The 23,834-nt window shown below is 41.6% G+C and overlaps 1 protein-coding gene across 1 annotated transcript in view; it reads right to left on the minus strand.

The window, feature by feature from the left end:
• The window catches only part of kctd16b (potassium channel tetramerization domain containing 16b), a gene marked incomplete at both ends in the record, with an annotated part of 53,458 nt that extends 31,967 nt beyond the window's left edge, over positions 1-21,491 (minus strand). Inside the window, one exon of the mRNA XM_083910679.1 lies at positions 20,651-21,491. Coding sequence (XP_083766805.1) covers positions 20,651-21,491 — 841 coding nt within the window. The remainder of the gene's footprint in view (positions 1-20,650) is intronic.
• Positions 21,492-23,834: the final 2,343 nt, after the last annotated feature.

The following is a 23,834-nucleotide window of genomic DNA, read 5'->3' on the forward strand; positions in this document are numbered from 1 at the left end:
GTAGAGAGCTGGAGGGGGGGGGGGGGGGGGGGGGACGATGTGACCGTAGGGACGTATAAAGGCAAAAACACACAAATTCAATGATGATTGTATCAGTGAAGAGGATAAAAGCGAAGATCAATAAAATAACAGACAATGGAAGAAGGAAAAATGTAAGTTAATGGCTGTGTTAAATCGTATTAGCAGAATAAAGTCATTAGTCCTAATCAGTGAAGACCAATTGAGATGTTTCTCTTTTCTTTCCACGTCACCACTGAAGTGGCTTTGTGACATTATTTGATCCGACTGTGTGTGTGTGTGTGTGTGTGTGTGTGTGTGTGTGTGTGTGTGTGTGTGTGTGTGTGTGTGTGTGTGTGTGTGTGTGTGTGTGTGTGTGTGTGTGTAGGAGAGGATGTGTGAAATGAGGAGGCGGCATGCTGTTCCTCAGCATGTGAGTGAATGTGGAAATGGAAATACGTCCAACTGTGATGAGTTTTGCATGTGCATTCAGAACCCCATACCCATCACCCCTCCAACCTGGTCTCCCTTGTTCATTTTTTTTTACAATATACATGTGTGTAACTGGACTCTGATGTATGTGAGACTCAGAGGAAATGACTTAAGCTCTGTCCAATAGCCCTAAACAGGAGAAGAGACAAACTTGCCTAATGGTGTGTGGGAGGGTGAGAAGCACAGATCCTGAGAGCTAAAAAGAATTTTATTCTATAATCTAAGTGCCATGAATTCCACAGTATTCTTGTGTGAGTCATGTTAAGTTACCACAACACGTTAAGTGTTTAAATGTACCACTAAATCTGTCTGTTTACTCACATAGAAAGTCTACAGTTAAGATGCTACGAAAAAAGACAGCGTTTGAATGTTTCAGCACCATGGAGAGAGACTGGTTGAATATTTCAGTACCAGAGAGAGAGACAGGGAGAAAGCCCTCAATTTCAAACACTAACTTGATTTCAAATAGTATGTGATGCATTCAGTCGTCTGGTAAATGACGGTGATGTGATGTCATCGATGACCTAACCCCACTTCCCAGCAGACTTCAGAGCATAAGCATCTTTGTTGATTTTACAAAATGAAGGTATAGTCTATAGTTCAGGGGTGTCAAACGTACGGCCCACTGGCCAGAACCGGCCCATCAGAAAGTCCAATCCGGCCCACAAGATGAATTTGTGTTGTAAGAATGCTGCGGCCCCTTTAAGAGCCATTATTCACAATGTAGTGGGGGTAAATAATACGAAGATATGAAGATAATCCAATACAAATATGTAATTATACATACAGACATTCCTTATTTGTCCCACTTTAGTTTCAAGAATGCTACATAGATGTGGAGTAAAATAATTTCTAGATCTTGGGGGAGATCTTGTACGTTGTGTAAGATGTGTAAATGGTAAACTTAAGCATCACATTTTCAGATTTTGCATAATACGGTTTGTGAGAAGATTCATTAAATGTAAAACAAAGGGAAAACATTGGAGTTCTTGTGGTTAATACTTTAGGTCCCACTTGAGATCAAACTTCTCTGCATGTGGATCCTGACTTACAATGAGTTCCACAGCCCTGGTCGAGTTAATATGGCTAAAATGGATTCATTTTCTTTAAGTAAGCTTATAGGATAACACGTGTTATGGGATGTTTTGATGATCAATCTGAAGAGAGAGGGAAAAAGTACAACAAATTGCTGAGAGAATCTGTTCCCCCTGTTGTAAAAATTAGTATGCTGCTACACACACACTATAATAAATCATATCAAAACCTCCAGAATCACTGAATCCTCAGCGCCAGAGTGCCTCTGTTATTGGATCCGGTGGAGTTCATTAGACGTTTGGACATTGGCAAAATGCTGTTTGAGTCCAAGTCTTTGAAGCTTCATAATTCTATGTTTGCGATAATAACTAGTTACAGCAACAACAACAACAAAGAAAAATTTAATGTAAGTTGACAAATTAGCTACGGAGTGCATAGGAGAGGGAGAAAAGAGGCAGTAATATAGCATCATGGATGCCAACTGCTGAGTATGAGCTCAGGGACACAGCACCCAGCACAGCTGCTATGTAGGATATCATTTGTATTTTGTGTAGCCTAAAGGTTAGACACTCAGTCACACTCGAGGTTCTCCCCCTCAAACAAGACTCATACACTGCTACACCCTCTAATTGTCGCTCAGTAAAGAATCTGTCGAGCTCTCTGAGGTGATGATGTAGTGTGTCGCTGTTCAAAGTGTATCAGAGGAGTAAAAAATTAAGATTAATTTGCTGGCTACACGAAGGCTGCACTCTTCACTGTCACAGGACCTTCTTGTCACCAAGGCTCTCATTGACATTTTACTTTGAAAATGCTGCCTGTGCGTGTGTGTGTGTGTGTGTGCCTATTCCTCCTCTTCTCATTGAGAGCAGTCTAATTAATTAATAGCATGCCACTGTAAAATTGCTTCCACTCTGAGTACTCCATTGTGTACAATCCCAAGTCTCCGTAGTAATCGTGGTATTGCCAGAGAAACAATTGTGCATCAGCTACATAGTTTTTACAATGACTGCCGTCTTTTATGTATTCTAATATACGCTAAAACTCATCTTGAGAGCTTCTTTGTTGAGTATTATGTGAAGAGCTTGTGCGTGCGCGAGTGTGTCGATGCAATAATAAGCTATAATAGAGCCTTGATGTATTTCCACATTATGTTACACAAGTGTATATGATGATATGAATCGTATACCTGCAGTATTTGATATATGCAGGAGTGATGGAGCTCTGAAGGGGGCATGTGTTTTTTGGTCATAAACTGATTTCTGCTGTAAAGTTATGTTAACCCTGCTAACATTGGCTAAAAAAAACGGACTCTTCCGTTAAATATTGAGATTTTGGACATTTCCCTTATAATTGCTGGAGATTGAGCCACATTTTTAGGATTATTAAGTCTTTTTAACTGATCGACAGTTCGGCATTGTTCGGCTTGATTCTTGTGTTGGACGTCGCTTCCCGTGACGGCACTCTGACCAATCAGTAGCCGGCAGTCTGGCGTCATCACGCATAGTATCGCCTCAGCTCGCTTGGAACCTCGTCGGAGCAGGTACTAAAAAAAGTACCTGGTACTCCGCTAGTAGAGACTCAAAATAAGCACAAGCTTACCAAATGTACTCTCTCTGTGCCTGTTTTCAGCCTCACCAGCCTCTCTCCTTTCCCTTGTGATGTTTCTAAACTCTCAGCATTTTTTTTGTTAGTATGGACACAATACTGCAAATTTATGATATTATGGAATTTTAATTAAAAGTCACAGCTTTTAACAGTGGGAATTCATCGATTGAAACAGTAATTTTTGTGGGCGCGCCACTGCGATTGCAGCAGAAATAGGTAATGAAGTATCTCATTATGGATTGTGGATCTCACTCTATGATCACTTTTCGCTGCATAACTGTGTTGCCTCACTACGCTCCTCCTGCTGTGGCTGCACATTAAATGACCAAGCAGCTGGACGATTTTGCTACCGGTCGTCTGTAAGCAATGTAATCGTCAAGTTTGTGATGGAGTAGATTATACAGTGATCAGTTTTGAATATTGCACAGAGGATTTGGCAAGCAAAAGCAGTCCATGGTGAGATGTTTGATAAGTGATGTGCAGATGAAGGCCACATCGTTCACTGAAGGAGCTTCTGTCGCCATTTTCCCAGGGACAAACGCTAACAATAAACCGGGTATGTGATGAGGTGGCAATGGTGCTATTCCTCTTTAGTGCTCACTACTGACTCCATATTTGACAACAGATACTTCTGCTGCTCTCTCTGTGATCAACATCAAGGAACGGAAAGGAGAGGAGAGGAAACACAGGTGTGGCGTATATTCTTTGAGCGTGTGTATAAATAGCATTACCACTGACTAAGACATTAAACAATCCGAAATTTACATTTCAAAACCACCTCCAACAGAGCTGGATCTGGTGTATCTTTTTCCCCCCTCGCCTTTAATCACACAGATATTTTGATGTTAGACTCTGGCTGAAGACACAGCCCAGTCTTGCTGCTTTTCACCAAAGGTAGACTATACTCTGGACAACAGAGTCAGGTAATTGCTCTAAATGTCTGCAGTCATTAACTTTAAACTCGTGCTGCAAGCAAACACGTGTCCGGCATGACCGTCCGCGCAATAAGTCACTCCGTGATGTCGGGTAGTAAGTCAGTGCTTATCCAATTATGCATTTACATGCAGATGAGTTTGCCCATGGGTGACAGCAGCTTATATAATTTTGTGCTTCATGCAAATGAAGTTCACGTTGAATTCCACAGCAGAAGTCACCTCTTAGTCGCTCTGTGTCGTTAAGGGAAACTGCAATGTGTCCTCACCTCTGCTTTTTTGGTGAATGTGTAATCTCTGCTTAACCGAAGCGACGTACACAGCACATTAGTTGCACGATGGTCTTTTTAACAACTCTGTGAGAGATGCAATGAGTTCAACAACCTGCTTAAACAGCTGCAGATGAATGAGTGCGTTAAGTAAAAGAGAAATACATGGAGCCAGTAGGAGTGCATAATGGATTTTCATATACGTTAACAGCTTACTGATTGTAGCTGTATGTTTTTGATGAAGTATGGCACTGTTGCCACGGGAAATTTCGATCCAATTTCCACTCGTTCCAATATCTGTCTTAGAAAACCACAGGTCAAAGTTGTTTCCTGAATTAATGAGAGCAAAAGCGGGCAGAGCGAACCTGACACTGTAATGATTGCTTGTGTGCTATCATTACTTTTTGCAAACATTTATGATTATTTCAGTGTTTGACTTCATTTAATTTGACACGGCATTTGGTTAAACATGATTGTTTGGGAAGTAAATGTAGTTTCAGTTAAAGAAAAGGTGATTATTTACTATCCTGACACTTGATCAAAGTAAACCCTGTTAACCTCTTGCAGCAGATGTTCACTTTGAAAAATATGAGCATGTGTCACTGCAGCACATTTGGAAAGACAACTGTTTTTGCAGCGTCTTTATGACATTAGACGTGATCAATTTATTCTGTTATTAGTATCTAGATTCTAGAAGCTTTAAGATTGAGGACTGTTTTGAGGGTGACAGGGGCAGGAAGTGGCTGACACTGACTGAGGAGTAAGGAACACCTACTGTGAGCTCACAGTTCCTACAACTGCGTCATTAAGCATCACAAGCCCATATACACATACAAATAGTCAAATGTGAAAAACACATTGAATCGGCGGGCATCTGAAACCGTAAACAATGAGTTCAGCGATCAAAATTTGTGACAATTAGCATTTAGGGGATTAAAGAATATGAAACATTGAGAACTAGCTTCCAAATTCTCTTTCTATTAAAGAACAGTTTGCTTTCTCTGCCTTCCATTTATTGGACGATGAAAAATCAAGAAGAAACCTCCATTCTATAAATCTTTTTCAGTGTATAATATGAAGCTAGAAGTCCCTTGAGCATGCGGTGACACACATAAATTGAATTCAATAGAGAATTCCATTTGGGACTAGACATTTCCTCGAGCCATCAGCGCCGGTATCGTAACGTACAAAACACACCCCAGTTTGCTTCAGTCTGAACAATTGCGACTTCAAAGGCAGCCGCTCTCACGGTGGCTGTTGGAAAATTATTTTTCAGGCAAACCCCAAGGTCATGTCTCCCTGAGACTTTCTAGACCAAAGAGTTGCCTTTAGACGGTTTTGATAATGAACACTGGTGAAAACAACACATCATCCTCTCGCTTTTCATCTTCAGTGTCCCACTGGATCACTGATCATGTGCTGTAACCACTGACAACAAGACAGCGGGGCATGTTTAAAACCATCTTTTGAGGCTAATACATCGATAAATCTCTTTCCTGTAAATAACCCTCAGATAATGATAAAAAAAATTTTTGCTGATAGAATGACAAAAGAGATTAAAAAAACAAAAATAATATGAAATAAAAATGGCTCTTTTATCTGAAAAATTTGTTCAACACGTCCATATATGACGAGAAATTATATTATCGACATATTTGTTATTTTGTTTGCTTGTCGGTTAATCCAATACAACTTTATTTATAAAGCACTTTAAAGACAACAGCTGAAACATCAGAGATAAAATATAAAAACATAATGCCTGATAGAACAAACAATAAAACGTACAATAAAACCATAAAATACTGTACAAAGTATAACAAAACAACACACACAATAAACAATAAATAATTCAATACAACTATGAAAAAGATTTAAAAAAACAGCGTCTCATACTTGAATGCCAAAGAGTAAAAATGTGTTTTAAGAGTTTTAAAAGTTGACAGTGAAGGGGCGGGGTCTAATATGCAGAGGAAGGAAGTTTTCTCAAGGACATTCCGTGGCGTAGAGAGGAGGAGGAGCCAGTGATCGATCCACAAACCGTGATTAATGTATGACCTTTTTTTTAACCCTCTTATGTGTACATTATCTGCAATTTAATTGTTTTAAAAGTGTTCAAAAATCCAGGTGTAACTATAAACGTGTGTGTGTTTGTGTAGAGTCGCAGAGACTCCACCAATAGCTTTGCTGTCAGAGCCTTATCTGGTGATCCATGGGCTTGTGAAGCAGCAGCGAGAGTCAGCGCGTGGAGAGGAAATATCACTTGATCATAGCAGGTCAGGTCCTCTCTGTCTTAACATACGACCTTGTAATTTATGGCGCATACGCTGCTGCGTGGCGGAAATTTTTTTTCCAGGCGAGACAAAGGTTATAGAGTGTAGGTTTGGCTTGAAGTGATGTTAATGTCATCAGGACGAAAAAATAAAATAAAAACTCTTAGCGGGGTGGAGGTGAAAGAATAATTCTCTCTCTGACTCTTTGAGAAATTACTTATAACGTATAACTGGAGTCACAAAATGCACACGACTGTTGACTGCAGTCATGAGTAATATTGATTTATCTCGTAGTGAATAATGGCTTAAACTTAACTCTTTTAATAAATGCATTAAAAACAACGAATGGGTAATGACGTGAAAATGAAGTTCTCAGCTGCCATGAAGAGCTGCACACATGAAGGGTTATTATGGGGGAAAATGGCAAGTCCATTGAAAATACTGCTCGGTGAGGCAAATTATAGCAATTTCAATTTGATTGAACTTTGACTTGCACATTTGCACTTTCGACCAAAGGCGAGAGTGCATGTCTTGATTTTGCTGAACCTTAAGGGCACGGTGAGCTGAACACTGCAAGAAGGTCAGTATTTTTGAATTTATTTCAAATATTAAAACCCTCGCTAATGTGTAATTTAATATTAAATGTATGTAATTATAATGAATGTGGAAGGCAAAATCTAATCTTGCTGTCAGTTTCAAATTCAAAAACAGACTTCCAATCTTTCGATCAAAGGCTTCTCGCTCCTTCTCTCCCCCAAAATGAAGTCATAGTGAAATTGCATTCATCACAGTGTAACCCATTTGATCATGAGACATCCTCCGGTCAACATGAATGCACAAAGTCATCACTTCACTTGTCTGGCAGTTGCACTCAGTTTATGAGAGGCATCCATTCATATTAGCAGCCCATCCACTCACACACCTCATAACTCACGCTGTGTTGACTGATAATGGATTCCTGTCTTACCACAAGCATTAGTGTGTGTGTGTGTGCGCGTGTCTCCGAAAAACTTAGAAACCATAGCTTCCTCACAACTTTAAATGGCTTTTTTTTAGGGTTAGGACCTTAGGACGGGAAACAAACACATGAGACTCGACTGACACAATCCCAGATCGGTTTTTAGTGTGTGCTGTGCAGACAAATGTAGACACACAAGGGGTGACAATTTCCTCTCCAGTCTAAAGTTTACAGTGGGAGGCATTTCTATCTATCTGCAGTAAGACGCAGAATGAAGTCGCCAAAAGAAAATCCTAACCAAGCAATAACAGGGACAAAGAAAACCAACAAAACTCCCTCGGTCACTGGGAGAGAAAAAGAAAATAAATATGAAATGACAGGATATTACAAACAACATTATTCCAGCACTGTTGCCCTTATCCATCATTGTTGACATTTATCTTTAGTCCCGCCAGAAAATAAAGTATATTCTCAGTTTGTGATGGAGTCCACCAAAGGCTGAGGCAATCAGACGAGAAAGAAATTCACCTCCCAGCCCTCATCAGTCATCATGGGCTCCGGGTAGTGACCAAAAAAATGTGGTGAAGATCCAAATATGTTCATTACTTATGTATTTGAAAATAAACAGTGCACTGCAACACATATACAATAAAATATACAATAAAAACATATTTTTCAGTGGCTACAAATTTTTTTGGGGTAGTGCAAAAAGCAGCTTATGCTACACATCTCTATAATGCTGCAGTGCTGCTATCAGCATATTTTATCCACCGCTGCACCCTAAATAAATTCCTCCACCTGGGGCATCTGCATGCACAACTGCTCTAAAGAGTGCAGATTAAAAAACAGCTGCTTCTCTGCATGAAAAGAGGCCACTTAGCATGATTCAGTGTGATCAGGATGCTCCGGTGTAGAATGGAGACATGTGGCTCCACACGCACACGTCCACCTGACAGGAAAGCCTAGAGTTAGACCCAGATCATGGTGGAGGGATTATATATTCTGGAGAAAAAAAAAGTCAGGGTCGCTCGGGAAGAGTTGGAGGATAAGGGTTAAGTGAAGGTCAACCGGGCTTTGTTGTGTGGTTTGCTTCAGCAGCACTGCAGAGACGGATGGATGGATGGTAGGGTTGGGATGATATCCTTGTATCATGAAACTTGGGCCGCCACTTATAGCGATGTAACAGTACTGGTAATTGCAAATTTTGGAATTCCCTTCCTTCTACCGAAACCTGAGTGATACATTTCTTGAGACAATAGAAATGCATATAGTTACAATTACCACCTCCATGACTAAGATTATAGGTCAAACGCAGACGACGAGTTTATCTTCATACCTATCAAAGTCTCTGTGTGTAGCTGAGACTCTGGAGGAGGTACAGGTACATTAACAAATATTATCTGAGACGACGCTATCCCTTTAAGGTTTGAGTTTGAATTACCCCAATCCCCAAATTCAAACAGATACCCAGATTTCAAATCCTTTTACATGATGGAGACTGTGACTGTGGCGACTAGAATATCTGTTCAGATTTCCCTCTAACAAAGATAATATAATCATTTTCCAGGACACGATGATGCCTTGTTTTGTAAACGCGTTGCCAGACGAACCAGAGAAATGGAACTGTATTGTTTTTCCCACTTGTTCTCTTTTCTCACACGAACACTGATGTATTGCCTAATTGAGTGTCATACATTCACATAACAAGAAACCCAGCCTAACAAATGACTCCTCGTCCCATTAATCTTTCACACGACGACCTTTCGATGGTTTATTATGTCCTCATGTAGATGATTGAGACGTTCAGTTATTTAGGTTCAATATTTTTGTCACGCAAGTTTGAATGTGAATGCAGGACGAGTGAACATATCTCTGATTTCCATTTCACTTCTTCTTCTTCTTTGAAAGAAGTAATCATTTCTGGTAGAGAGACAAGAGCAAAAAAAATGGAGCCAATAGATCAGAGAGAACAGAAGCAGAAAGCAAAATGGAACAGAATTGAAAGGAACTAGGACTGTTGTTTTGGCTGCGTTTGAGTTTGCTCCTCAGACACTTGGAGGAAAAATAGAAAATCTGACCAAATAAAGAGACACAAGTAGGTAAAAACAGAACATTGAAAGCAATGGTTACCAGGCTCTCAAGAAATTGCCAAATTGCAGTAAAAACCCTGCTCTTTCAGCAAGAAAATAGGCAGGTATAGAAAGAGGTAAAGACACAAAGGGAAGTAGAGCAGGAAGAGGTGGATTAGCAATGGTTCATCACAGAGAGACAGCGCTATATATTGAGACAGAGGCATCGAGTATTCGGGGCATCAAAAAACCGCAGGAGTCAAAAAATATCTCCCAGCTGCTCCAGAGCCGGCAGCCGCACCGCTCTGTGCAAGGTGAGATATTTAAAATCAGCAAAACTGCGGCCAGAGATTGTTTTACGAAAAAGACAGAAGGCAGAGCTCTCGGCACACAACACTGTGATGCTTTAAATGCTCCTGAGGAGAGAGAGAAAATATCTTGGAGTTGGCAAAGAACGCTCAAAGCAGCAGCAGCAGATACAGAAGTGGAAGTTGAGACCTCAGGAAAAAGAAAACACTGACAAAATATGTCCTATTCATGGCTACTCAATTAAAAACATACTTGTAGTGCTGCCAGTGAACCCAAACCTAAACATCTATTATAAGCCTGTTTGTTTTCGACAGTGTGGATGTGTTCACCTCGTTGTTTCCACTGCTGAAGAAATGGCTCGGAACCACCAACAGACATAGAAGTAAGCTGACACCATCACAAGGGTTTAAGCTATAGAGATTCAGTGTTCAGACAGAGAGTATTGTGACTTCCAGCTCCTCTTTCTTCCTCCCACCATAAAAATGTATATTCCCCTCAAAACAAACAAAAAATATAACAAAAAAACTGAAGCAAAACTAAAGAAAGATTGCAAACTTCCTGTATCTTGATCAACAATCAGCTGTATTTTCCCCAGAATCATTTGACTTTAAAATAAGATTGCAAAATTAAATTAATTAATCATTCAAGCACAATGTGTGAACAAAAATGTAAAGGTTGATAATGAAATGCTTGAAAACTATTCACCATCTCCCTGGCCGTGTGCCACAGACTCCCATTTAACAGATGAGGCAAAGAAAACTCTTTCTCTTTCCCTGCTTATTTATTCTGAGTCTTCAAGTTTTGGCTCATTGATGGAGGAGGATTTTTTAAAATGCATATTTTTCTTTTGACTTAGTTTAAGCTTATATTTGGTTTGTTTGCCTGCTCAAGTCTGGCACAAAAAAAAACAAAGCACAACTAATGATGTGTTCATTTGGGGAATGTGAACTGGCTGTGAAAGAGAGAGCTCCTCCAGAGGAGCTGGTGTCCCTGGATTGAAAGCAAAGTGACGTTTGTTATTGGGTGTTGCATGAAAATCTGAAAAGCGCTGTTGACCTCTGTTCCACCTCTCTCACACACACACACACATGCTCAAAAACATGCAACACGACACACACACACACACACACCGTCCTAATCAAGATAAACGAGACCTGCTCTTCAAGGAGAACACATCATTATGTGAGGAGGCACCACATCTTTAACACGCTCACGTTGCTTTTGTGCTTAAGTGTGAACCTTAATGAATAAAGGGGTGGTGTACCTGAATGCCAGCCTGTAACTATAATGTAATTGGCAAAACGATTGTCTGAAGTGATGGATGTTGATCCCAACAACACACGTGTGTGCGCTCATGGGTAAATGAGGCCTCCTGTGCCGAGACCAGACCTCCATTTTTAAATCTGTATGAAGCACGTATACACAAATGAACGTCTGCAGGTTAGACTCGTGGTTTGTGTTGACTTAAAGACGCACACACGTTGTTTTAGGGCTGCAACGATTATTTGTCGGTTAGTTTCTCGATTAATCAAGTGATTGAGAAAATGTTGTGATCAGTGTTTCTTAATCCTCGAAAGGATGATGTCCTCAAATGTCCTAAAACAATTTGTCGTATGGAGCAAAGAAAGCAGAGAATATTCTCATTTCAGATGCTGAAAAACCTGATAAAAATGCTTTAATTCCTTATAAACACGATTGATTTCGTAATCAGATCATAATCGAGTCATTGTTTCAGCCCCACATTGTTTACAATCCCTCTAAAGTTTGGTTAAAGTTAAATTTGGACAGTTCAATCCTGTAGTGAACTGTGTATCTCTACTGGCTGTGGTGACTGTTTTGTCTGACTGAAGTTTGGACACCCCAATGTCCTGCAAAAACCAATTTACCGACATACTGTACTTCCTGTCTGCGGACCATAATCACACAGATTCACAGCGAGCGAAATGATTATCTGCACACATCACATGCAGCACTGTGTGGTTATGGGACAATTACTAGGTTGGTATGTGCACATAAGACCCCAGGTAGCAGAACCATTGCTTCTGTAAACAGTCAGAACCCCCGTGAGGCTGCAACAAAGTCTACGTTCCTCTGTGAACAACACTCAATAATTCATTACGCCGTGAACTGTAGTCGGGGAAAGCGAGGCATGGTGGGGATAATAACGGGGCGCCTTAGTTTTCTATAAATCATCTTTACTATGAGACAGAAATTACTTCAGTCATCAACCGCAAAAGCAATTGATCCACTGCTGATGTTTTTCCTCTTTACTTGTCAAAGACAATGTATTTTATATTTTTTACTATTAACGTGTGACAAACATAAACTGTATTTAGTGGGAATAAAGTATAATAACCTTCAGAACCTCACATCTTCATTGATTAAATATTCCAGTCCTTCTGTGGACATTATGTCATTATATTAACCAAAAGGAAGAGATGGAAGCGTTTCAGATTAAGCATGGATAAGTTTTCTTGTGTTTCCTTAAAGCTTGTGTCCTCTGTCAGTGGCCTGGGAGCTTGAGGGTTCTGGATCGTAGATGTTCTCCCTAGAATCTGTTGGAGCCACTCTCCCACTTTGGGGGTCACAGCTCTTAGTGTTCCTATCACCAGCTCCTCTTTCAGCCCTTGGTATTTCTCAGGCTTCTCTCGTTCCTTCTTCTTGATGTTGCTGTCACTTGGTATTTGCCACATCTATCACTCCTGCTGTCCTATGTCTCTGCTGCTTATCGACAACCACTATGTCCTCTTGATTATATAGCCACCGCCGCCGCCAGTTTGTCTTTCTGGATCTGGAAGTCCCACAGGATCTTAGCGACCTGTCGTTCTCAACCACCTTGAACCTGGGACCTCCAGTCCATACTTGATGCATTCATCTGCATACATAGTGCAGATGTTCCTGTGCATTATTCCAGCCACTTGGTTGTGGTGTCCCATGTTGCATCTTTTACCATGCTGTGTCTCAGGGGCATCTTCACACATTCTACACCTTGGGTTCTGCCTGGTGTGACAGCCTCTATCGATCTAGTGCTTAGGGCTTGTTCCTGTGCAGCCATGAAGCCATTGGTATGTTTTTCCAATTATCAGCCACAGTGGAAGATACCATGAAGGCGCTTGTCCTTCCATGTTTGCCCTCCTCCTCTCTGCTGTAGGAATTCACTCTTAAAATGTATTAATTTAATCCAAACTAGGTTTTTCTGCATCTTATATTTACGTGTATTTACGGCCAATGTAGAACACAAACTCATTTGCCCTAAATCCAGAAGGAATTAAAACAAAATCCAACTCATCCATCAAGGTAAAGTGGTTACATCTTTCTGGGCCCCCTCCTCCTCTTCTTGATTTACATTAAGAGGATTCAACGGCACAGTGGGAGATAATGTGGATATGATCTGCACACAGAGCAAGTGTGTTTATGCCTAATCTGTAATCTTCTTTCAAATTAGTCATTTTTCATCCGTGAGCTGTTTGTATAGGTTAACCTCCAAGTGAGCGTAACTGGGTCAGGGCGTTTATGTTTATTATGTATGCTTATGCTGTGCTCTGTGTGTGTTTGTGTTTGTGTTAATGGACTTGGGGGCCCTGCAGCCACTTAGGGATAAAATGGTGATGACAGTATGGTCTCGCAAAACGGCAGAACACTGACACAGATGGATTACTAATGAGACGCAGGGATGAAGTTTGGAATCACATTCTGCTGTGGCACTGATTCAAGTGCTTTCTGATGCCATGTTAGAGACTGAAACTATTTCACCACACAGTATGACGATGTTTTTCACCAACATAGAAATGTGCTATAATGTTATCTCAACGACTATCAATAATTGTTACTTGAGAATATTAACCCTTAGTGCTCAGGTGGCTTAGATCTGGTAAATTGCCATTGGAACAATACACAACTCCTTATATGGACATCCTGGGGGGATGTGCTTCACAGGATTTTTTAACGCAATATTATTGCGTAAAAAAATCTAATTATCACTTAACAATATTATTTAAGTGACAATTGTAGAAATAGACGAGTATAGAATATTTTTCTTCATTAAAAACGAGCCAAATGAAATTTTTAGTACTTTTTGCTCAGGTGACTTTATACAGTTGGTGAAAATTAGATTATCTATAGGTTGTGCTGAAAATAAGGATATAATTCACTTTATATTGCACATTCTTATAGCCTCCGTATATACGTTTTAATCTAGTAATGTAAAAAAAAAAAAGCAGCCAAATTTGCTCTAAGGTTTAATAATTATCCAATTTCATGTTTCAGTTAAGATTCATGCAATGTCAATGCAACAGCTGCAGATTAATTATTTCTCATATCTGTTTTAAATTCCCCACAAATTGATGTAGCATCTTTCATCTTTGTGTTTCTTGAGTTTGACTTTCATGATATTATCTTATATTCATTTGACCATGATGTTATTTGGTATTCTGACATAATAACATCACTATGTTAATACTCAAACATTACAGGCCACCTGCAGTGTTGAAGACTAAATATATAAACTCAGACTCAGGTTATGGTGACTCGACTCGAGGTCATATCAGATTGGAAGTGCAGCAGCTCAAGTACAACACTGAAGTTAATATAATAATATTAATTTTGTATCAAATCAAATCCTGTCTCATATCCCTGACTTTGCATGACCTGCCCTGTGACAATCATGAAAGAGAACTCGAGAAAATGATAACCTCTTTGAGAAATTGGATATTTAAACTAATTAGGCTTTTATCCCAGAATACCACAGGTGGTTTTCGTAATTTTCTATTTCTCCTTTAATTTCCCGCGGAGTTGCCACTTTAGAGCATCTCGCCTTCTTAATGGACATGAAGACAATTCATTTCAACTTACAAATGAAGCGCCACTGACATTCTGCCCTGGGAAGCAATAAAACACTGTGGAATGAAATTACACCATGGTGACCAATATGCTCACTCAAATTGTTGGACCCACCGCTGCGTGAGTGACAACGCGTGATGCTAATGAGGCACAGAGGAATACGGAACGATCGCACTGTGGAGTTTCATGATGGAGTTTTTAAGTCCCTGTGAGTCTGAATAATGAGCGGCTGTTTCAACTCTGAACTGGAGAAGGAGAAGAATGAGGAGGTCGAGGCAGTTGGAACTAAACAAGAGCCTGGGCTAAATGAGGAGATAATTACTCACAAATTCACTCCCTAAAAAACACTTTTCTTTTGTTTTCTTGAAGTAGATTTTTACAAACTCTCCCATCTCAGCTGGGGTGCAAAGATGGACCAAGTGGTTACCAACCATGATTGGTTTGAGACCATATTTTGATTAGAGAGTGGAACAAGGGATGAAGCTAGAAGACTGGCACCTGACTGTGGACCACATCCTCTCTCAGTGAACACAGCTTCAACAAGTCTGTGCCTTTTTTTTTTTTGGATCGATAAATCAAGTGGAATGTGAAAATTCTCACTTTAAGTTCTCACATTTTCACTTCTTCTCGCATTACTTTCGTATTGGCTTCACTTTCTGGATCTGGAGACTATTATGTATACAGTATGTGGAGGAGCTACAATGCCACAAATAGGAAACACGTTGCTTGGTCTACTGTTGCTGGGCTACAAACGTAAATAAAGTACTTAAAGTCCTTTGTCATTTTTCAACTACTCAGATCCTCTGAGTAACAAATGGCAGCAGGCATTAATCAGAAGCGTGACACATATCCACACCGTGGACCAGCCGTCGCCATGATTAGGTGATGCAAGTACCTGATATAACGGTGATTCTGTGCATTCTTTATTCTGTGTTTCCAGCCAATCTGGACTCGCACATAGCCAGGATATTAACGCGTTGATGCATTGCAGCAGCCAGCCGGTGGATTGAGCGAGTGAAGAGGCTCTCCAGCTGCAGTTTTTGTCATTATGGCTGCGCTCCACACCTCGTCGCACCACAGAGCACTTATTCCAAAACAACAGGGGGAAAGCATCAGAATTATATCAACTGTGCCCACTACCACAGAGAGAATGGAGTGTCAAGAGTCACAGAGGGGGAGAAAATGTGCTGATAGACAGTGAGGAGAGGGAGATGCCAAGGGCTTTCAGGGGCTTGTTGATGCTCTGGTGTCTCTCTCTGCCAGAGCTCTGTAGTTCCCCATATTCTCCAGAGACTGGGGATTATGGGAATATCTGTTACGTAGCTACACTGAGCTTCGAGGGGTGAAGATCAAGGGGAGGCTAGACAAACAAGAAAGGCTATCTTCTTTTTCATATGACCCACTTGCCCCTCATTTATTTCTTTATTCTGTCTTTTCTCCTTTTGCTTTGATATAACCTCCCCTGTAGCTCCCGGTGTGAATTTTTACCCAAAAATCAATCAAATGCCTGCAATATAAATGCAAATAAGTGCATTGTTTCTTGATACGGCCAATCTACACTGATTTCCTTGAAACTACTTATATTACTTATTCATACACGCATTGCAGCTTTCTTTCTATTATCCTGAAAAGGTGTAAAAAGTGATTTGAAAAGAGAAAATTGAGTTCAGTTTAAGTTTAGCCTCAACTGCATCTGAGGTTTAGACTTTGGCTATCGCTCACTTCTCACTCACTACTTCCATTACTTACTCATTTCACTTCATTTCGCGTCTTTTCCATTGTTGCAAAGATTGACTTTGTCTGTTTATTTATTTATGAACTTATTAATGTTAAGCCTACTTCCATCTATGCAACATTATTATTTTATTAGTATTTTTCCATATTGTAAAGAGTAGGGAGAGACTGACAGTAGTAGTAACAGAGGTACTGGAAAGAAAATTGTAGTATTTCTTCTTCATAAATTTGTAAAATGTTGTCCACCAGCTCCACATCTTTCTTCTGTTTTAGTCGTCTCTCTCTCTCTCTGAATAATGTAGAGTTTAGGTGTGTGGCGGCGGCCGCCCCCGTGGAGCCAAGGCCAGGGCAGCAGCTGTCCCTATCGAGACTCTGCTCAGAGCTGTCACGGCGTGTCTGCTCCACGGCTAATCACTTCCCACAGGCCTACAGCATGGGACCACCGCTGCTAATCTCTTCACCGGGCTAGGCTGAGAGAAGCTCACAGGAGGAGCGCGATGTTGTGAGTGGACTTGTGTCTGGGTGTGTGTGATTTGTTGGATCGCACATGTGTTCGCCTGGGGGCTCATTGGGCGTGTAAACATGCCCTGGGTCATGCAACATGGGTCACTTATAAACACACGTATATGTGTGGCTATTCTTCTTAGGACACTGCATCGACTTCCATTTATTTGGACAGCGATCGTAGTTCTGACAAGGTCAGGATTTATGCCAGAAGACAAAAACACCCTTTTTTCCACCTTGCCTTGCAGCTGAATTTAAAAAAAAGAATGTATCGCAAAAACACTCAGAGCCAGAACAAAACTAATTTGAGTTCAGAACTTGTTTTTCTTTTTTGCTTGATGGTGGATGTGTCATGTCAGGCCCTGTGGTGAAAACCGCTAAAACAACTTCCAGTGAAGATGATTAATTATCAGTCACTCCGCCCATGCAACAAATTGGTGAGTGCATTTTCCCTGCAGGACATCTAGAATGTAACCACAAACAGAAAAACAACAAATTGCAGCAGCTAAACTCAGAGGAGGGAAACAGAACAAGCAAAGTTGAAGACTGCGGGGCATCAACCAGGTTCAGGGATTCTGATGAAACGAATGTGAAATGTTTAAGTGGATGCTGGCAAAGTTGCTACACTCGTATTAGGAAAAAAGAGTGAATGACTGGGACACTTTGTAACCATTAATTGAGGCATAATTATGTGAAGATAGACACTGAAAGACCTGTGCTGTGGTAAATCTGTGATGCTCTTTTCCAGTCATTGATAATCTGGCCTTTTCAAGAAATCAGTGGTTAAATGTGCGGTCAACAGCTCACATCTACATCTGAGCCACAGAAACCTAACTGTGGTTCACCACTAAAGTTGAGATAAGGCCTCGCTCATTTCCTTAAGACGTAAATTGTTAATGTATTGTGCTCATGTGGTGCTTTCCACATCTAACTGACCACTTACTGAGCTCCACACTGCATGCCATTCATGCCCAAGACCTTAGGCAGACAGCGGGCCGACAAACACACTGCTGATGTTTTGCGAGGAACGGCATGAATGGAAAGTAGCAAATCTCAAAATGCACCGTGACACTGTCGAATATGAAGGTAAGTAAGCAATCATGGAGATGGACAGGCACAGAGATAGAGATGTGAATGAGGAGCGAGGCAGAAGGCGTGATGCTGCACCAAGGAATATAAAGAGAAATCGGTGGTGCACCGAGCTGCTGCTTTACACTCTGCACTGCACAGAGCAAACAGAAGGTGGGGAACCACTGAGACAAAATGTGAAAAGTCAGGTTGAGGTTGAATTAAGAGTAATGAGAGGACACAAAAAGAGAAGAGGAAATGAGACGAGTGGCATATGGAAAAATTTGCCAGGCATAGAAAGAAAGAGTGTCAGCAGCACTGCTGGAGCTCATCTCGTCCCCACGTGCAGCGAGCCTGTCGTCAGTGGCTGCGTCTAATCCAGCAGATGGCTGCACCTCACAACAAACTCCTGATGTTTGGAACACATGGGTGTCCTCATGTGCACGCTTAACTTCAGTGACTGTGTCTGTATACATGGTGTTTTAGTTTTGCACCGTGTGGCTTCTTGTGTAACCGTGTGTGTGTGTGTGTGTTGAGGCCCGACGCACATCTGTCACTGTTTGTGCTCACCTTTGACAATCTGAGCATTTTGTCAACAGAGCATGGGAGCAATTGTTGTCGGTCACTAAGGAGGTCTGCAGACACAGTGCATGTGCGTCACCACCATCACCACTTTGTCCTATTGTGCTACTGCTGGGGGTTTATGAGAGCCAAGGGCCATCCAGTAGTTGTAGCTGAGTCTGCAGACCATTATTGTGTAGCACATTTAGCCTGGGACCCGGCGCAATCCTTCTTGTGTGTGTTCCTGTTTGCTCTGTGACCAGAGATCGTTTAACTTATGTGATCGGGGAGCACAGACGGGGACCTGCAGTGAATTTCCCTAAGGCTTGGCTCTGTGATTTCTAACCTGCAGTCCTGGATCTGATCAGGAAGTATACATATACACATCTGGGATGGGGATTGTAAATACAATTTGAGCTTTATTTGAGTCGCATACCAGGCTTACATTTGGGATTTTATGAATTTGTGCATTTGGCCACATCAATGTCCTTACTTGGCAAACATTCACTTTTTTAATGTGTTTTTGTTGTGGTGGTAAGGCCTTGTTTTTAGTGTAATCAGTGTTGTTTTGTCATCTGTAATTTGGTGAGCCAAAGACAATTTTCCACCTCGGTGGACAATAAGGAACTATTCTATCCTATCTAATGAAATGCCAAGACAACTTGGTTCAGAATCTGTCTTCTTCAACTCGGAATCCAGTTCCCTATGAATATGAAACAGTGTCTCCTGTTTCATTACGACTGACAAAAGTACCAGGCATGTCTGCTCCATGAGCTCACGCCACTTGCAGACGAGGATGGGGAAGAAATTCAGAAACTAGCAGCTGAAAACAAGAGCCCAGGATGTCGCTAAAAACCCCTGAACATCAGTAACTAATGTTGAAATTGTAGTTTTAATAACAAATAACCATATTTTAGACACCAGACTCCATATCAGACTTCTATACTTTAAAGACAGTGGCTTTATTCCCCATGCTGTTTCTCTTTTCCCCCTCGTCTTAATTGAAATCTCTGTGTTATTATAACATCCAGTAAGTGACATGTGATATAAAGCCTCAGGCATTCACACGATCCCCTCTCTTTTTGATGTGTGGCAGCTCTCTTACACCGAGCACCTCCAACAATATGGATTACTTTGTTGCGTCATAAAAATTTTACAACAGCCAACATAAACGTTACAATGATCTCTTCCTCACCGTGCCACATATCTCGCTGCCCACATTCTTGCCAGCTATTGAGCAACAAAGGTGGACGTATAAGTGTATGATGAAGGACGGGGGGTCGATGAAAGCAGGGAGGACAGAACGTCAACATAATGAGAAATGGCAAGCACTGACAAATCATTGCTACATGAAGATAACTGTGGCTCGGCACTGCCGCGCATAGACATTTCAGGGGTCAGGAGCTTCAGTGAGAAAAAGGGGGCACAAAAACAAAAATAATGTTACACTAGCACACCTCATACTTATGTACATATTTGTTTATTTCAATAACCATGATTAGTAAGCGTATCTACAAAATGATCGTGTAAAAAAGTATGAAAGTCGAGCAGAAATAACAACTTTTGACCATAATTACACATTGTTATAATTGGGAATTCATGCTTTGGGCCACAAAATAAGTAAAATATAAAAAAATTAATAAATATATAGTTCACAGCCCTTAGCTGGTCAAGTGTTTGAGGGTTTATCATCATATAACGTGATGAAAACCATCTTTAAAACCTCTGCCTTTGATCTACCCAGCTATGCTGCATCCTCATATGAATATTAAATATGGAAAAACACTTCAACTGTACAGTAGGAACACTTGGAAATGTGACTAATCGTCACCACATGGCGGCGTTCAGTGTTAATGCTTCCCCTGTGCCAGAAACGCCCTTCCGTCCCCGGCGCCACATCTTTCCTGCAAAGCCGGCGCCAGTGTGGCACCCAAGTGCGTTTTCAAGCGGCTGCATGGGAGCTGTACACGTGTGCGTAAAAGTCAAACTATAAGGTGGTGCCACTTACGGTAGAAGACGTATTCTGTGTAGCTGGACCAGACCTTGTCCTCAGTGTGCTGGTTTATAAAGGACGCAGTGACTGATGAGTTACAGGCCACCATTTGGAAACCACACTCCGACAGCATGTCAAAAGCCCTCTCCAGGTGTTTGAACTTCAAGTAAAATCGGGAGGTGTACCGGTCCGGGGTACGGTCCGGGTCCCGGCTCTCGTTCAATGTCTCCCCAAAAACTTCCTTTGCCAGAGCCACGCGCCCGCATATAAGTATCCGCGGTACTCTCCTGAACTTGGCGTCAGTCTGGCTCTCCCGGCCCATGGTGCACGACCCCCGGTACCCCACCGTGATGAAGCCGCTCTTTCTGTCCGCCGGGACCAGGGAGGGTGGCGGGCATTGGCGGTGGTCGCTGCCCTGGGAGCCATCCTCGTAGTCGCTGTGAAAGTAGTCGTCCGGACTCTGCTTGATGTCCTCCGGGGTCAGCAGCTTCACCAAGTCGGGGAGCTGGAAGTACTCCGCCTCTTTCCTGAGCCTCCCTTTCTCTGGGAAATGATCCGGCAGGACGACCTGTTTGTCCCGCAGAAAGTCCAAAACATACCGGAATAGAAATCCGTCCCTGTCGATGAAGTATCGTCCTTTGGGGTCTCTGGCCAAATCATTTGACGCCTCCTTTTTGGAGGAGAAGAGTTTCCCCAGGAATGAATTCGGGTTGTTCACCAGAGTTGAGTGACGCGTGTAGTAAACCTGACCCCCCACGTTTAATTCAACCACATCTGGGAAACTGTTCTGCACTAATGCCTGCTCTTTGGTTGGGTTAGTCCTACAGTTTCCACTCAGCGCCATGCTTTCCGTCATGAACCGCTGCTGATAGGCTACTTACAGCAAGTTTCAAAAACGATGGATTATGGATTATTAGGGGGGAAAAGTTGCCTAAGCCTCGTCCACGATGCTCTGAATAGGCAATGTTCATCGATTCATGGCCATTATCACCTTCCACTATTAAGCAGTTGTCGAAAAGGGGGGTTTGGGGGTGGTGGGGGGAGATGGCAGCCCCGGGGCGTCCCGCTGTGAATGTTAAATGAAACAGACTGAGATGAGAGACTTGGTGGAGGAATCAGAATCAGAGCTGTATGAGAGGTGAGATGAATCCGGACACATCAAAGCCTCGCATCCGTGGCTGTATTCCCATCGCTACAGGAGGAGAGGGAAAAAAAGAAGAGAGAAACAAAATGGTAGAGCCTTTTGCAGGAGAAATGGAACTTGTCTTCCTTTTGCTTCTGGGAGTATCATCCAACAAATCCTTTTGGAAACACGCACAAAAAGAGGAATTTACGCAGTGGAAGTAAACGCAGAAAACAAGTAAAAACAACTTATTCAATGGCAGAGTCCAGACAGAATGATGTTGATGCGTCTTCTCCACAACTTCCCGTGGACGCCAGCAGACTCTCCGGGCTGTGCAGATCAGCAGGAGGAGGAGGAGGAAGCGTTTCCTTCTGTCTGTCTCTCAGTGGCTGGGCGAGAAACTTCGCACAGAGATTGTACGCGGGTTTGTCTGTAATCTGGGACTACAAATGTCGGGATTGGATTAAACCCTGAAGTCCTCTGTCCTCGGATGGTGTTGTTACCCCTAAAACCATCTTCTTCTGAGGCGCAGAGGAGAAAAGAGGAGAGGAGCGACCCGCTGCTGCTGGCTGCTTTCACCGGGAGCTGTCCGCGGTGCTGAAACGAGCATCTCACCCCAGAGCTGGGTGGTGCCTTAACGGCTGCCCCCACCCCCTCCGCTTACACACACACACACACACACACACACACACACACACACACACACACACACACACACACACACACACACACACACACACACACACACAGGGTGATTCCAGATTATATCCACTGGAGAATAGTGAGGGGAAAAAATAAATCTGATCACTTCTTTCCTATTTTATTATTAATTATTAAAACATCTTGTTTTCTAAAATAAAATATTTTAAAAAGGATATGACATCGAGATTTGGTTGCATCATGTTACATAATACCTTCTTATCTCTTCCCACCACATGTCTGTTTGTGGTGCTGTGGAAGGTTCAGTATAATAATAAAAAAGAAGTTGTTTGCTGTCACAGCACAGCGTTGCCTTATAGTTGCAGTGATTATTATAATAAGCTTAACACTCACACTCACAGAGCCTGAATTAATTAGCATTTATTTGTAGTGCACACATACAGGACCTAGATTCTAGGTTTGTAACTGTATGTGTGTGATTCCCGTGTTTATTTAACTATGTTGCATTGTTTGAAACACTTGTTTTGCATGAAACAGATAAGTGATTGTAATGGCCATTGAGTTGTAACATATGAGATTTGTGTCCTGCATTTAAAATGACCAACAGCGCCTCCCTCTGTTTGCATTGCGACATGGCCCCAGAGTTCTTCTCTCAGCACCTCACACAGGCGCTTATTTACACAAGTTATGTAATTGCCAATGTATTCACGGTGAAAATTACGTGATTTTCCACATGAAAAACTCTTGACAGTGTTTTACATCCACACAAGAACACAGAAAGTATAAAACAGTCACTTAATTCACAAGACAAAAGCTTGATACTGACGATTATGTGACGTAAACTGCAGTCTAATAAAAAAACAAACACACACACACACACACCAGCTGCACGGCCAAATCCCCAAAAGTCTAGATCTCAGAAAAGTCTGTTTCCTACTAAAGGCAGTGTCATTTTTGTTTCCAGCCTTCTGCTTGTATGCTGTTTTAATTTTTAATTTTCTTTTATGTGTCCACATAAAGGACTTTGCCTCAAGCGAAACAGCATTTTCAGCGTTTTTTTTTGGAGATGATGATGATGTCACTGCTATTGCAAATTTACATGTATGCAGACTTTGGCTGCAGAGAAAAGAGGAGGTGGCAGAACACCTGGAACACTCTTTCATCTATTCTTTTATGGTCTTGATGACAACACCATTAGAAGATGACACATTCTCTGGTTTGGTCTTGCTCAAAGACGCCTGAGATACCCCCAAGCAATGTCCTGCTTGTATTATAACTTTAAAAAATAAAGCCACTTTTATATCCATTCTCTTTTTATGGACATGTAAAAAACTAATTTAAGTCTTTAGGATGAGAAAAAAACATCCCTGTTTGTATTTGTAAGCTTTTCAGAGCTTTTAATTATTTCAAACTAAC

The sequence above is a fragment of the Microchirus variegatus genome (genome assembly GCF_963457635.1).
Source record: "Microchirus variegatus genome assembly, chromosome: 2".
Lineage (NCBI taxonomy): Eukaryota > Metazoa > Chordata > Actinopteri > Pleuronectiformes > Soleidae > Microchirus > Microchirus variegatus.